Here is a 14,049-nt window from a genome sequence, read left to right as displayed (position 1 = left end):
CAGGTACAGTCTGAATGTCACTAATCATGTGTGGAACAAACATGGTCGCGTGACACCTGGTCACATGAGATGTGTCGAACTCAGACTGGAGCTTCAGATGAACAGATGATGAACAGTGGAATAAATAATGAAGACCATGTACAGTCATCAATTCCCCCTAGTGGTCAATGTGTAATGTCCCACCATGTTCTAAGTTTTTAAAAATGACTTTATTAACAAAAATACACAAGAACATTCACAAAACAAACAAGGTAGAGAATGAAATGACAGAATTAGAGGCAATTAGTAAAACTTAAGATAATTTTACAAATTTGACAAGAAAATGAAAAGAAATAATGAAAAGAACAAGAAAATTGATAGAATAATAAATAAAGTGAATAAAAATGGACAAAATCGTCATTAAAATGAACAGTCTCATCAGTGAAGTGACTAAAATCCTCCAGTTGTACATGGACTTCAGTTCTGGAGAACGTGGGAAAACCTTCTTATCTCCACATGTTCAGATTAAACTCAGCTTCATCAGCGCATTCAACTCTGAAAATAACTTATGTTCCAGACAGTGGATGAAGGGAGGAGGCCTGGGACCGGACCAGATGTGTCCTCAGTATTTAGACCCCAGACCCTCTGGTCCTTCACATCCAGATCCTCTGGTCCAACGGCGACACCATGACAGGGCTCTGGTTCCTGATTCTGGCGGTGGCGGCAGCAGCTGAAGCTCAGAAACTCTTCATTGGGTGAGTTAGTCTCATTACAGATAAAAGCATAAAAACTGTCTAAAAGATTATTAAAGACAAAGCAGAAAACTACCATGAAATAAAACTGAATTTACAGAGAACTCATTAAAATTAATAAATGAAATCATATCATTTAAAGAATGTTTAATTTTATTAAAACTAGTGAACTCTGAACCATAAAAATACCCCAGTTTAGAAAGAAGAAGTAATTAGAAAGAAGTGAAACGAACAAGAATATGACAAGAAATAATGAGGAAAATAGAAAAAATAATGAATAAAAATGGTCAGATGTGAAGAGAGGATGACCACTGGTTTCACTTGTTTAAATCTTTATTTTCACTCGTTTAAATCTTTATTTTCACTTATTCTAGTTCCATCTCGGTTTGAATGACAACATGAAAGAATGAATGTAAAACTTTTGTTGTGAACATTACTGATGACAGTGTGAATGTCTTACAGAGATCAGGTCATCAGGGTCAATGTTCAGACCGAGGACCAGATCCGAGTCCTGCAGGACCTGGAGGCCGACCAGGAACAGGTGAGTTAAGGCTAACCCTAACCAGGACCTGTACCAAGACCAGGACCCGGTGGGTTACTGGCATCACCTCCAGGCGTCACTGGGTCGTGGATAGATGAACGGTTCCTCTTCTTCTCTAGTCCAGATGTTTTGTCATGTTCTTTGTCCTCATCCTCAGCTGGACTTCTGGCTTCATCCCGTCTCCACTGAACTTCCCATTGACATCCGAGTTCCGAGTTCCATCCTGAGTTCAGTGAAGTCCTATCTCCAGACTCACAGCATCTCCTTCTCCGTCATCATCGACGACCTTCAGGTCTGGATGTGTGGAGGTGGATGACCACTGGAGGTTTGGCCATGAAACCTGTGCTGGAATGAACTGGTTTTCTTAAATGTCTCCTGTAGGAGCTTCTGGACAAGGAGAACGCTGAAATGAAAATGAACCAGATGAAGGAACGTAGCACCAAGAGCTTCAACTTTGGAGCCTATCACACTCTGGACTCGGTAGGATGAGTTTATCTTCACCTTTATCTTAATCTTCATGATCTTCTGACCACAGCCGTGTCTTCATCCAGATCTACAGATGGATGGACTCTTTGGTTTCCCAGTATCCTCACCTGGTCTCCAAGCAGGAGATTGGCCGATCATATGAGAACAGGCCCATGTACGTTCTGAAGGTAAGACATCTGCCTGGAAACACCTGGTTGACCTTCAGCTGGTGGGCATCTGATCTGCTAAATCAAGATCTACAAGAGGAATGAGATGTCTCCTCAGAACCCGATGTTGAAAAATCCACAAGAAACTGATGGAGCATGTCCAGTTTGACATGAATCTGAGTAGAAGGTCCTGGAGGAAGAACTTCTTCAACTATTTCTAAGGTTCACGGAGAACAAGTACACTCAAAACAAACAAAACTGAACAAAACATGAACATGACAGGTTCTCTGACCCAGTCTGGTTCCTGACCCTCAGTTTGGGTACATTGTCTGGGTGTATTGGTGTTTGGTTGTTTTGTGATTTTCCAGTTTGGATGATGGGATTAAACCTCTGGTACTGAAGGTTCTTAAAGATGTTGTTGTCCGTGTTTAGTTCAGCACTGGAGGATCCAAACGCCCAGCGATCTGGATCGACACCGGGATCCACTCCAGAGAGTGGGTGTCCCAGGCCACAGGGGTGTGGACCGCCAACAAGGTACGATTAACCTTAACCCAACAAAGTACGAGAAACCTTAACCCAACAAGGTACATGTAAACTTAACCCAGCGAGGTACGATTAACCCTAACCCAACACGGTCCTAATAACCCTGAACAAACACGTACGGTTAACCATAACCCTAACCTGAGCTTGTGTCGACCACTGTGCTTTTCATCTGCTTTCAGCTCATGAACATCAGCCTTGTTGGACTTATTCTCCTCTGAATCAACGTGTTGTGATTGTTGTCGTGTTTCAGATCGCCTCAGATTACGGTCGAGACTCTTCTCTGACATCTCTCCTGGATTCCATGGACATCTACATGTTAATCCTGGCGAATCCTGATGGATACGTCTACAGCCACACCAGTGTACGTCAACACCAAATCCACCAACATAAAGTGTCTGAAATGAACCAGTGTTTTAGTTTCACATGTTAATACCCATCTAATGCAACATGTTCTTCATCTGTGAACCGCATGATGTAACTGAACACAACAAAACCAGACTATGACCAGCAGGGGTCAGTCTGGTACCTGAACCCACTTAGCACCAGAACCACCATGGAACCAACCCTATGTATCCATAGTCTGGGTCAGTCACTGAATAAAGGATAAAACTCATAGTTTCCACATCTATATTATGGAATCATCAAGTTTTATTCAAACTAAAATTCATAGACCCTTATTTTAACGGTGGATAAAATAACATTGTGATGTGCTGCATCAGCAAATAGTTTACATTATAGCTCTGTTAGCTTAGCTCTGTTTTTAGACTGAAAACAACAACAACAGTAAAACCACAAATCACCCCTGTTTCTGTTGGGTTTGTGTTGTCAATAGATGAACTAAAGAGCTGATTGGAATCCAACAAACATAGTTAGAGCTGTCACAGTTTAGTCTAGACTGTGGAAATGTAGCAACAATACGAACATCTCATAATAACTTTATACTTTCATAAGGCTCAGAATCAAACTGACACATGTAGAAGAAATTGTGACATTTACCATCCAACTCCTTTCTCTAGTTTTAGACTCTAGACTCTAGTTTTATCACTTCTGTTCTATGACAGTTGATTATTTATGGTTCTCATCATAACTTGGCTTGGATGGTTGGATGGCAGAGTGACTCACTACTCCCTCCAGTGGTCACATAAATCCCCTGCTCGTCAATGAAATGAAATTCTCCTCTAATGCCATATAGCTGCGTCTTTGGCAGAACTTGACAGATATTTAATATAAACACTACGTGGAGGATTTATTCATTTTTATATTTGTCAGTATAAATTATAGACCCTTTAGTGTGTGATGGTTTCAATGAACTGAAACATAAAAGAAACAGGAAATAAAAAGAGATAAAATCTCAAAGTGAGTTGTTTGAGACGCTACATGTACAGATGAAATGTTCTGGTGTTTTGTTCTTACTGATATCTGATTCTGGATCTCAGGACCGGATGTGGCGTAAAACCCGATCCAGGAATGCAGGATCCGTTTGTCGTGGAGTGGATCCCAACAGGAATTGGAATGCAGGATTTGGTGGTCTGTATAATGACAAAAGTTGTTTCAGTTGGTTTATTTTCTGTTTTCAGCCATATGAACTGAAGCTGCAGAGATTATTGATTAGTGGGAAGTCCATCAATCAATGTGAACTGGCCAAACCCATCACTGTGGTTCTGAACCAGCTTTCAGCTTGACCCATTCTGCAATTTTCCTGCTAATGTAGCATTTAGATATTTTTATTTTATAATTTTTTATTCAATTTCACAATTTTACAGCAAATTAACATCTACAAACATTACAACATGAAATAAAACTGAACAAAACCCACCAATCATCAGTCCAAGGTTGATCAGACTGAGTTGTGGCAGTGAAGAATCTGCTAAAACTCTCAGACCTGGATCTTAATGCTATTAGTTACCCACTGCAGATGGTTCTCTGGTTTATCGGAAAGAGATGAATATGATGGAAGATGTTCTCCAATTTCCCCAGAGTCCATGTCTCCACCACAGAGATTTCACAGAGATTCCAGAATGTGACAGGACTCAGAGTTGTACTTAATGTCCACTGTGTACAATGTGAACAGGAAGGGAGCCAGAACAATGCCCTGTGGAACCCCAGTATAATATAATACTACGGCACATATGTAAATGAGTAGCTGTGTATTTTTTTCCAACTACAGTTTGATGGTATTAAAAGACTTTGTCCTGCACAGTTAAATATTTAGAAAAACACTTCAGACTGGGGGTTTGTATTTGGTTTTTCAGTCTTCTTTTCTTTTTCATTGTTTTTCTTTGTATTTTTCTTGTAGGCATTTATCCTTTTCTGTAGTTCTATAAAAATTCCATGTCATCACATCGCTTGTAATAGTAATTATTAGTATTTTTATTTGGCAATTTACACTGGAATAAAAAATGAAATGAAAAAACACTGAATGGCACTGATATAAAACGATAAAAAGAAGAAATCAGGAAAATAATCAAGACAATTTACAAAAATGAAAAACAAATACTTAAGATGTTGAGCAAAAATTTTAAAAGAACGTATTAATGAATAAAATGGTCAGAGGTGACCAGAGTGCATTGTGGTTGTGGTCCCCAGGCCCTGGTGCCAGTAGGAACCCCTGCTCCGACTCGTACCACGGACCCGCCGCCCATTCTGAGGTGGAGGTGAAGAACGTGGTGGATCTGATTAAGAACCATGGCAACTTCAAGTCCTTCATCTCAGTCCACGCCTATTCACAGCTGCTCATGTACCCATACGGATACTCCTGCAATCCTGTTGCCCATCAGCCTGAACTGGTAAGGACAACTGGGACGGGTTTGACCTTTGACCCTTGACACCATTGAACAAGTAGGAACAAACCCTCATTATTCTACTCATCATTGTAAACATGATGGTCTCTGGTTGATTTCAGGACTCCGTCGGTAGAGCTGCTGTTCAGAAACTCACCTCCCTCTATGGGACCAGGTACAAGGTCGGCAGCATCTGCAGAATCATCTGTAAGTGACCTTTGACCTCACAGCCAATCACATGTTCTCTGTAGATTCTAATGATGGATGCAGATGGAGATTCACATGTGTTTAAGATGAGAAACAGTGAATCCAAAAGGTTTTACTTCAAACTCAAAAGACAAATGTGGCGACAAAAAATCCATAAAGTGACATAAAATAATAGAAGATCTGAACGTGAATCCCCTACGTCCAAGCATTTTATGATGTAGAAGAATGAAGATCGAAGTGATTTGTTCATGTTCATTTAATGTTGTGAAAAACTGGACAATGTCTTATGACAATATGTCCAAGATAGTCTACAAAATGGAGGAAATTAGAGAAAACCAAAAAGTGATCTCAATGTTCAAGAAAAAATTAATGATAAACAAGATAATCAATAAAATGTAGAATAATGAAGAAACTAACTGGTTTAATGTTCTTACAGATCAAGCCAGCGGTGGCAGCATTGACTGGTCGTACAATCTGGGCATCAAGTACTCGTACGCCTTTGAGCTGAGAGACACCGGTCGCTATGGTTTCATCCTGCCAGCCAATCAGATCATCCCCACGGCCTCCGAGACTTGGCTGGCTCTGAAGCACATCATGGAGTACGTTAGGGACCACCCCTACTGAAGAACACTATGAGAACGCCAAGGACCGCCCCTGAGGAACACCATGGGGAGCGTTAGGGGCCGCCTCTGAAGAACACCATGGGGAACATCACGGACCGCCCTTAGAGAACACCATGAAGTACTCATAATAAAGATATCAGCAGATTTTTGAGTCTCATTGCGTTTTACTTCATAAAGGACAAAAAGCATAAGATGTGTACATAATAATAAATAATAATAATACATTTTATTTGGTGGTGCTTTTTAATCACCCAAAGTCACCTTACAGACAATAAAAGCATAGGCAGGTTAAACTTGGGGGGGTGGGGGTAGGGGGGTCAGCTATGCCTTAACTTTATATTCAACCATGTTGGGGGCACTGACGACTCTGTGAAAAATGGCTTGAAAACTCTTAGATACCTAAGGGATGACTCATTGATATCTAGGGGATGATGTAGAACTGTTTCCAAATTTTCCAAAAAAAAAGCATCCAAAATTTTCCAGAGCACATATGTTGGACCACTGGGGGGTGCTGATGTCCCCATAAAAAATTACATGTAACACCTTTAAACACCTCACAATTTCTTAATTAGTGTTTCAGTGATTATCTACAACTGTTTTTAAGTGAATTGAAAATAGTGACTGAAATTAAATTTCTAAGAGCCCAGATGTGTTGTATAGGACCAGATGTTTATATCCCTTTTTGCATACCAGTGATTTGGTCCAGTGAGTGAGGACATCCTCTGGGTTCTTCAGTGGGTGCCCTCCTTCTTTGGTATTTCACTGATAGGCCCACTACACCCCCAGAGGGTTCAGCAGTGAATCCCTGTGTCCCAGGTTCACCTCATAGATACCATATACTCACCTGAAGCCCAGGTGGAGTCCTGTCTCTTCATCCACAGCCACTGACTCACCTTTCCAGCAGCTCTGGAGAGGTGCTTGATTTTCTGCTGGTGGGACTTCCCACGCACTCCCATCTCCCAGAGTACCATGGATGGTTATGGTGGCTAGGTGGCTACGAACCACTACTACTACTACTACTACTACTACTACTACTACTATTACTGCTATTATTGTTACTACTACTTCTATTACTACCACTAACACTACTACTATTAATACTACTATTACTACTACTACTATTACTACTATTTTTACTACTACTACAACTACTACTACTACTACTATTACTACCACTAACACTACTACTACTACTATTACTATTACTATTACTATTACTACTACTACTACTACTATAATGACTACTACTGGGGATCTAAGATAAGAAAGTTTATTAGCAGTTTATTTATTCACTTGTGTCATTTCCTGTGTATTGTTTTGTATCATTGCATTACATTATTGTTTTGTATTATTGTATTATATTATTGTTTTGTATTATCTTATTATATTATTGTTTTGTATTATTGTTTTGTATTATCGTATTACATTATTGTTTTGTATTATTGTATTATGTTATTGTTTTGTATTAATTGTATTATATTATTGTTTTGTATTATTGTATTACATTATTGTTTTGTATTACTGTATTATGTTATTGTTTTGTATTATATTGTGTTTGGGGTTGGGATATTGCACAGATGATTAAAACTGTGCAGACCTGAAGGGGGCAGTACAGAGGTACTGACCTGTCACAGAAGAAGCAGAAGAAGAACCGGTCGTCACGTGATTAATATTTACGGAAGAACGTTTGTAGGAGCCTAACACCGCTGTCATTCTCCATAAATCTGTCGGTAACGTTAATGTTTCGAGCCCCGTTGGTTTTATTCGGATCTTTTTGAGTTTTTAGCCTCTTTTATTTCCGCTAAACGGGGTTTATTCGTTACTAATCCCCCTCAGAACCGAGTTATATGCCGATAACAGCCGTTAGCTCACATTCACTAAACAGCGGAAATAAAAGTGTTGTGCGGTTCATGGATTCATGGTAAAGCCAATCCACTGGTTCACGGTTCATCAGTTTTAATATTTGTGTCCGTTAAGGATCGGTAAAACCACCGGTAACAGGATGGGAGCGGAGCAAAGCGGGGACTCGGAGCACAAACACTCGGACTATGGATCAGCAGGTACAACACCGGGTTTGGGTCCGGTTAGGGTTAAGGTAGCGGGTTAGGTTTAAGTTTGGGGTAACGGGTTCATTAGGGTTAGGGTAAGAGTTAGGGTGACGGGTTAGGTTTAGGGCTATGGGTTCATTGATGTGGATTTACCTGAGGGTTATGGGTTCATTTAGGTGGATTTACCTGAGGGTAAGAAGTTCATGTATGTGGATTTACCTGAGAGTAATGGGTTCATTTATGTGGATTTACCTGAGGGTAATGGGTTCATTTAGGTGGATTTACATGATTTACTGAATACTAAGGTAAAGAAATGATAAGAGGAGAGGCAGAAAAAAAAATTGCAAAATGCATATTTTAAACCTCCTCTTAAATAATGATAAAAATTCATAAAACTATGAAGAACATGAAACTACTAATTTACATATTGAACCATTATTTTTACAAAGTTTATAAAACCCAGAGAGCTGGTGTACCACAGTAATAACAATAAAAAGCTGAAAACTAAAGCTGCTGTACATGTCCTTCAGATGTGAAGGATGTGTGTGAGTCAGTTCGGATGATCTCCAGGTTGGTTTGGGATCATTCTATCGAAGTCCTGGACAATCTGGACATGGAACAGATGGGCGGTTCTTTACAGAGTCAGTATTCATGGAGGTGGAACTCAGACATTTAGAAGGATGAGGTTTGGAGAAGAGAATGTTCTGTTCACTCCAGTGTGTAATATTTGGGTTCTGTCTTTAGTCTGAAGAACACAGTCAGTGACTGATTCCACCTAAAACACATGGGTTCTGTTTGGTCTGAGCTCAGTCCATGGTTCCACTAAGTCCTGGTCCAACCCAGGTTCCTCTGAGTCCAGGGAGTCCAGTTTACATTGTCTTAAGATCTGGACTAAGGTTCTCCATGGTGATCCTGACCCCTGTGGTTCTGTCGGGTCTAGTGCTGGTTCTGGATGTGGTCTGAGGGTTCTGATTCTATCAAGTTCTGCTGTATGACTTCTGTTCTTTGGATTTGTTTGCTACAGTGGTTCCATCCCCGATGAAGCAGAAGGCAAAGATGGACGACATTGTGGTGGTGGCTCAGGGAACACAGTCGCTACGGAACATCCACAACGACCCAGACGTCATCAAACTGCAGGAGATCCCCACGTTCCAGCCTCTTCTGAAAGGTTGACATTAAGGGGGGGTTCTCCAGGATAGAGGAGGAAATGGGCACTTCACAGTTTGTCTCTAATTGTGTCCCAGTTTTAGTAGATATGAGATGTAGTCCATGTTCTATGATGTAATCTATGTTCTGCGTTTGAAGGAACATGATTGTGGATTTTTTTTAATCTAAGAATGTAACTTCATCTTTTGTCAAATCTTTTTCTTTGTTTTCTGTGGAGTTATCGTGGAAAAATGTGACAAAAAGAGGAATTTGTGACAAAAAAAAGCAGCAACTGTGGAAAAAAAAATCCATCTACTTTTCCTGAGATTCAGATGTGTTTAGTTTTGGTGAAGGTGAGGATTTGTCTCACATTCAGCAGCGTTTTGTCCAGTATTCACTTATTTCTATGATGTTTGGACCAGTGTGAAGTCACTGAACATCTGATGTTGACTGATGATATTCAACAGGATTTGGAGCTGAGTTCAACAACTTCACACTGGGGACACAAATGGTTTTGTAATAAAATCCATGTTATGACTGAGTTTTATTTGATCTTTATGTGTAATAAAAAAACTGGAATGAAAATAGTTAAAATCCACTTGGATGTAACTGTACAGACAAAATGTTTTGATTTTATTCAAGATAATTTTAGTTTCAGTGCTTTATTGATGGAATTGAATAGTTTAACATAGGTTTACATGTCCTTCAGTTTTTCATTTATCGCCAAATAAAAGGATAAAAAAGGAACAAAACATTCAGGAAATAAAATAAAATTCTGATCAGATAAAGTGGCTCCAAACTTTACTCAAAGTGAAATGTAAATGGCTGTTTTAGTTCCACTCATTAACAGAAGTGGTAATGAATATCTGTTGTCACGGTGACAGTAAATGGATGGAAGTAAAGGTGAAGGTTTTATTGGTTCTTATGTCATTCGGTTCAGGGTTAGAGTTAATAAAGGTCAGTCTGAACTGGTTCAGTATCGTATTCTACAGGTGTTTATGCCCATCACTTCTATTCAGGGACAAAAGTATTAGGACAGTCACACATGTGGACATGAAGCTGATGGACAGTCAGGTGTCCACTGATGAGCCTCAGGAAATTAACTGTTTAACTACTGTGTTTAAAATGGTTTTAATTATTAAATGGTTCATATTATATTTGAGCTAAACCTGTTGAATTAACGTGTCCTGACATGTGACATGTTTTCACATGTCCTAATGTTCTGGTTCTGGTGCGGTCCTCAGGCGTCCTCAGTGGTCAGACGTCCCCCAGTACCGTGTGTCTGGAGCGTCTGGACACCATCCAGGTTCTGCAGCTCTGCGTCCGATACCAGGACCACCTGCACCAATGCGCCGAGGCCGTGGCCTTCGACCAGAACGCATTGGTCAAGAGGATTAAAGAGGTAAAGACGACGGCATCGGTACAAACATTACCACAGTGACATTTATCATGTAATGGGTCATGAAAAACTGATCATTAACATGTAAAACTAATGGTTTTTATCAGACAAATAATAAACAAGTCATTTTTTTGTGAAGAAACAGGTAGAAAACTGGAGAAATCTGCACATTTTTACTGAAAAACCACTGAAGTCATTGATCCAGAATCGACATCTGTTTGGTCACATGTGGGACCCCGTCAATAACCCAGACCTTGTCCGTCCACAGATGGACCTGTCGGTGGAGACGCTGTTCAGCATCATGCAGGAACGTCAGAAACGCTACGCCAAGTACGCCGAGCAGATCCAGAAGGTCAACGAGATGTCCATGATCCTGAGACGCATCCAAATGGGCATCGACCAGACCGTCCCCCTCATGGACAGACTCAACAACATGCTGCCGGAGAGCGAACGCCTGGAGCCCTTTAGCATGAGGCCTGACCCGGATCCAGCCTCCAAGTAGATCCAGAACCTCCATCCAGGTCCAGGAGGACCAGCAGGTCTGTGCACAGTCTATGGACCTCTGGCCCGCAACCAAATACACTGAAAAACCACCACCTTTACATGAACTGGTCTGGTCTCCAGAGGTCCACCACCCTGGTCCTTCACTGGACCCCCTTTAGCCTGGACTAGGACACACAGGACTTTATACAGGTCACGTTTATCTGCCATAGTCGCATTAGTTCCATCCAGATAATGGAGACTCCATCAAATCCATAGACCATGTGGTTCAGGTCTGGACTCTGTGTGGTTCAGGTCTGGACTCTGCGTGATTCAGGTCTGGACTCCGCTTTGTTCAGGTCTGGACTCCGTGTAGTTCAGGTCTGGACTCCTCATGGTTCAGGTCTGGACTCTACATGGTTCAGGTCTGGACTCTATGTGGATCAGATCAGATTGACTTTCGAATTTATTTAAATGTGTCTTAAATCAGTTTGTGGACAATTAAAACTGTTAATATATTTAATATAAACCAGATTGAATTTACAGAAGTTTCACATCATTGACATGTTATTGTTTTTTACTGTGTTTGTTTATTGTTTCTGGTAAAAGGTTGAACTGTTGTCTTTGATTCGACCATTTTATGTCCTGAACTGGAAAAGAACCCACAGGACTGAACGGACTTTTGACCGGACCGGGACTGGAGGATCAGTGGACTGGGTCTGGACTGGGACCAGAGGATCAGTGAACCAGATCTGGACAAAATCTGGACTGGAACTGGAGGATCAGTGAACTGGGTCTGGACCAGAACCAGAGGATCAGTGGACTGGACCTGGACCAGGTGTTGGTCTGTTATCCAGATCAGTGGTTTCATCTTGTGTTTTCGGTTTTGTTCTGGTTCTGGACTGGTATGATGGCAGTGTGGACAGAATGAGGACAGACTTTATTCTGGACAAAGAGGACGGAGGTTCAGTGAAGGTGAAGAACCTTCAGAACCTTCAGAGACTCTGTGTGTTTACGTGGGCTCATCCACAGGTTCATGTAAATGTCCTAAATAAACCCAGAACCTGCTCAGGTCCAGGTCCGGTTCTGGTTCCATCTGTATTTAAGCGCCTGGAATCCACAGTCACATTAAAACGCTACCGCTAGTGCTATTGCTAATGCTAAGGCTAACACAACAAAGAAATAATGTTCATACAAATAATTGAATAAATCATCTGGTTTTAGATGTTTAAAGAAAATCCATCATTAATAAAAGACACATTCATCTGGTCCAACATGGACCATGTGTCCACTTCTATCGGTTCCGCCCCTAAATCAGTGCATGAAGATGTGCTGATGTTCTGGTGTTGAACGTCTAGATGTTTCAGACCATGATGCTTTGGGGTTTTCCATGTATGTCCAGTATAAAATACATTATGGTTTATTCTAGTTCTAATGTCACATGTTTATTTATCAGTCGTCTGTGTTTAATCTGATAAATGTGAATATGAACCGGGTCAGGGTTCTATAAACCACAGGGGTCGTATTTATTTACCGTGACCTTTGACCTTAACATGTCTTCAACACTTTAGTTCAGACAAAATGACATTTATCGCATTAATTCATTGAGGTTTTATAATAGTGACAGTTGGAACAAAAATAAGAAAAATGAAGCACAAATGAACAGAAAGAATCTACAAAATGATCAAAAATGAACCAAATCCTCAGGTTTGAATCACCATGACAACAGATTCTGATTTCATCGTCTTTTCTGTGATTTTTTTTTTTTTTTTTTTTTTTTTTTTTTTTACATCTGAATCTTTTCTGCTGTTCCTTCTTCATCACCAGGATGTTAAGTTTATTTACGTCACCACGATGAATCTGCTTAAACCTCAAAGACCCAAACATCCACCTTTAACCAGAACCAGAACCATCCACTGGTACAACTGTTTAATACTTGTTGATCCACTAATCCTATCAATACATGTAAATAATTGGTGTAAAATGCAGTTCGTCATCTTTTCATGGTCATCAGATATGACCCATTTTGGACGTTCAGAGGCTCTGTAGTTACCATGGAAACACCATCATCTTCTACAACATTTATTCACCAGTAAAACCCATGGAGTTGGATCAATGACAGTGGATGGACACACTGGGTTTATGATCAATTAATGAGAATTTGGTTGAAAAAGACACTTTTTCTCCAGTTTTCTCAGTTTTGATATTTACTCTCTTATTTGAATTTACTCTGAGTGTTTATGAACATCTACATGATCAGTGAGTTAAATATGGAAAAATAGATGTTTTACACTGAAAATGTAAAAATACAGAGGATAATATTAGAATAAATGTTGATAAATCACTTATTAAAGGTTAACTCGTGTGCTGACCAAGTCCAGTTTGGTTTTCCAATGGACCAGTCTCTTGTTTCACCGTATCATGGTTCTCTGGAGACGTGGACTTTCAGATGGTCAGATTTGACATTATTCACTTAGACAGAGATCCAATCCAAAAAGGGGAATGGGTTGGGGGCGGGGTCTGCATGACTGTACACAGAAACTGGGAGACTGACGGTGGTAAACACTATGTACTAATAACTGTGTCTTTTATAACACATCATTTACCATAAGAATTCACACAGATCACTGTTATTTTAGTCCCAGGACCTGATTTTAAGGCATCTGCTGAATAACAGAAGGTTCCAACAGAGCTGCAACTCAAACTGGAGATAAGCCAGTGTTTTATTAGGGGATTTTAACAGGTGTAATAAGTCTGGAACAACAAGACACAACATACTGGACTTGTGCTTTGGTAATATACCTGGGACATACATCTCAAAACCACGTCCATCTGGAGGCCTTTCAGACCATAACATCATCCTGCTGCTGCCAAAATACAGGTCACCATTAAAGTCAGAAGGACGATCGCAAAAAACAT

General features: G+C 40.3%; 3 protein-coding genes and 1 long non-coding RNA gene across 5 annotated transcripts in view; 3 read left to right on the top strand and 1 right to left on the bottom strand.

Moving 5' to 3' along the window:
- LOC115421425 (copine-8-like) overlaps window positions 1-5,535 on the top strand; it is a 70,463-nt gene extending 64,928 nt beyond the window's left edge. Inside the window, exon 22 of the mRNA XM_030137315.1 lies at window positions 5,526-5,535. The gene's annotated coding sequence lies outside the window, so the exon portion shown is untranslated. The remainder of the gene's footprint in view (window positions 1-5,525) is intronic.
- Window positions 667-6,058, top strand: LOC115421426 (carboxypeptidase A2-like). Its single transcript, XM_030137317.1, has 11 exons — window positions 667-734; window positions 1,194-1,272; window positions 1,430-1,564; window positions 1,654-1,752; window positions 1,824-1,925; window positions 2,337-2,438; window positions 2,698-2,808; window positions 3,884-3,974; window positions 5,034-5,233; window positions 5,350-5,434; window positions 5,871-6,058. Exons 1-11 carry the CDS (start codon window positions 667-669, stop codon window positions 6,056-6,058), a joined length of 1,260 nt encoding a protein of 419 aa, XP_029993177.1.
- Window positions 6,059-7,709: 1,651 nt separating this feature from the next.
- borcs5 (BLOC-1 related complex subunit 5) lies at window positions 7,710-12,376 on the top strand. Of its 2 annotated transcripts, XR_003935676.1 has the most exons (5): window positions 7,710-8,117; window positions 9,130-9,273; window positions 10,496-10,653; window positions 10,919-11,423; window positions 11,512-12,376. XR_003935676.1 is itself a non-coding variant. In XM_030137318.1 (4 exons), the coding sequence occupies exons 1-4, from the start codon at window positions 8,060-8,062 to the stop codon at window positions 11,150-11,152; spliced, it is 594 nt and encodes a 197-aa protein (XP_029993178.1). In that variant the 5' UTR covers window positions 7,710-8,059; the 3' UTR covers window positions 11,153-12,376. The 2 variants fall into 2 exon arrangements, 1 of the variants encoding a protein (XP_029993178.1); XM_030137318.1 differs by having other exon boundaries at window positions 10,919-12,376.
- On the bottom strand, window positions 11,714-12,893 carry LOC115421429 (uncharacterized). Its single transcript, XR_003935678.1, has 2 exons — window positions 11,960-12,893; window positions 11,714-11,882 (listed from the first exon to the last, which is right to left on the bottom strand). It is a non-coding gene; the product is annotated as an uncharacterized LOC115421429 (long non-coding RNA).
- Window positions 12,894-14,049: the final 1,156 nt, after the last annotated feature.

This window comes from Sphaeramia orbicularis, chromosome 6 (assembly GCF_902148855.1).
Source record: "Sphaeramia orbicularis chromosome 6, fSphaOr1.1, whole genome shotgun sequence".
NCBI lineage: Eukaryota > Metazoa > Chordata > Actinopteri > Kurtiformes > Apogonidae > Sphaeramia > Sphaeramia orbicularis.
Note: the sequence above shows the minus strand (reverse complement) of the source record. Positions and strands in the feature narration are given on the sequence as shown.

What these genes read in the sequence shown, in the direction of transcription:
- borcs5 (XM_030137318.1), top strand. Translation starts at nt 8,060, where the DNA reads ATGGGAGCGGAGCAAAGCGGGGACTCGGAGCACAAACACTCGGACTAT. An exon ending in CTCGGACTATGGATCAGCAG is followed by an intron (nt 8,118 to 9,129) that starts GTACAACACCGG and finishes TGTTTGCTACAG; the next exon opens with TGGTTCCATCCCCGATGAAG. An exon ending in GTTCCAGCCTCTTCTGAAAG is followed by an intron (nt 9,274 to 10,495) that starts GTTGACATTAAG and finishes TGCGGTCCTCAG; the next exon opens with GCGTCCTCAGTGGTCAGACG.
- LOC115421426 (XM_030137317.1), top strand. Translation starts at nt 667, where the DNA reads ATGACAGGGCTCTGGTTCCTGATTCTGGCGGTGGCGGCAGCAGCTGAA. An exon ending in GCTCAGAAACTCTTCATTGG is followed by an intron (nt 735 to 1,193) that starts GTGAGTTAGTCT and finishes AATGTCTTACAG; the next exon opens with AGATCAGGTCATCAGGGTCA. An exon ending in TGGAGGCCGACCAGGAACAG is followed by an intron (nt 1,273 to 1,429) that starts GTGAGTTAAGGC and finishes CCTCATCCTCAG; the next exon opens with CTGGACTTCTGGCTTCATCC.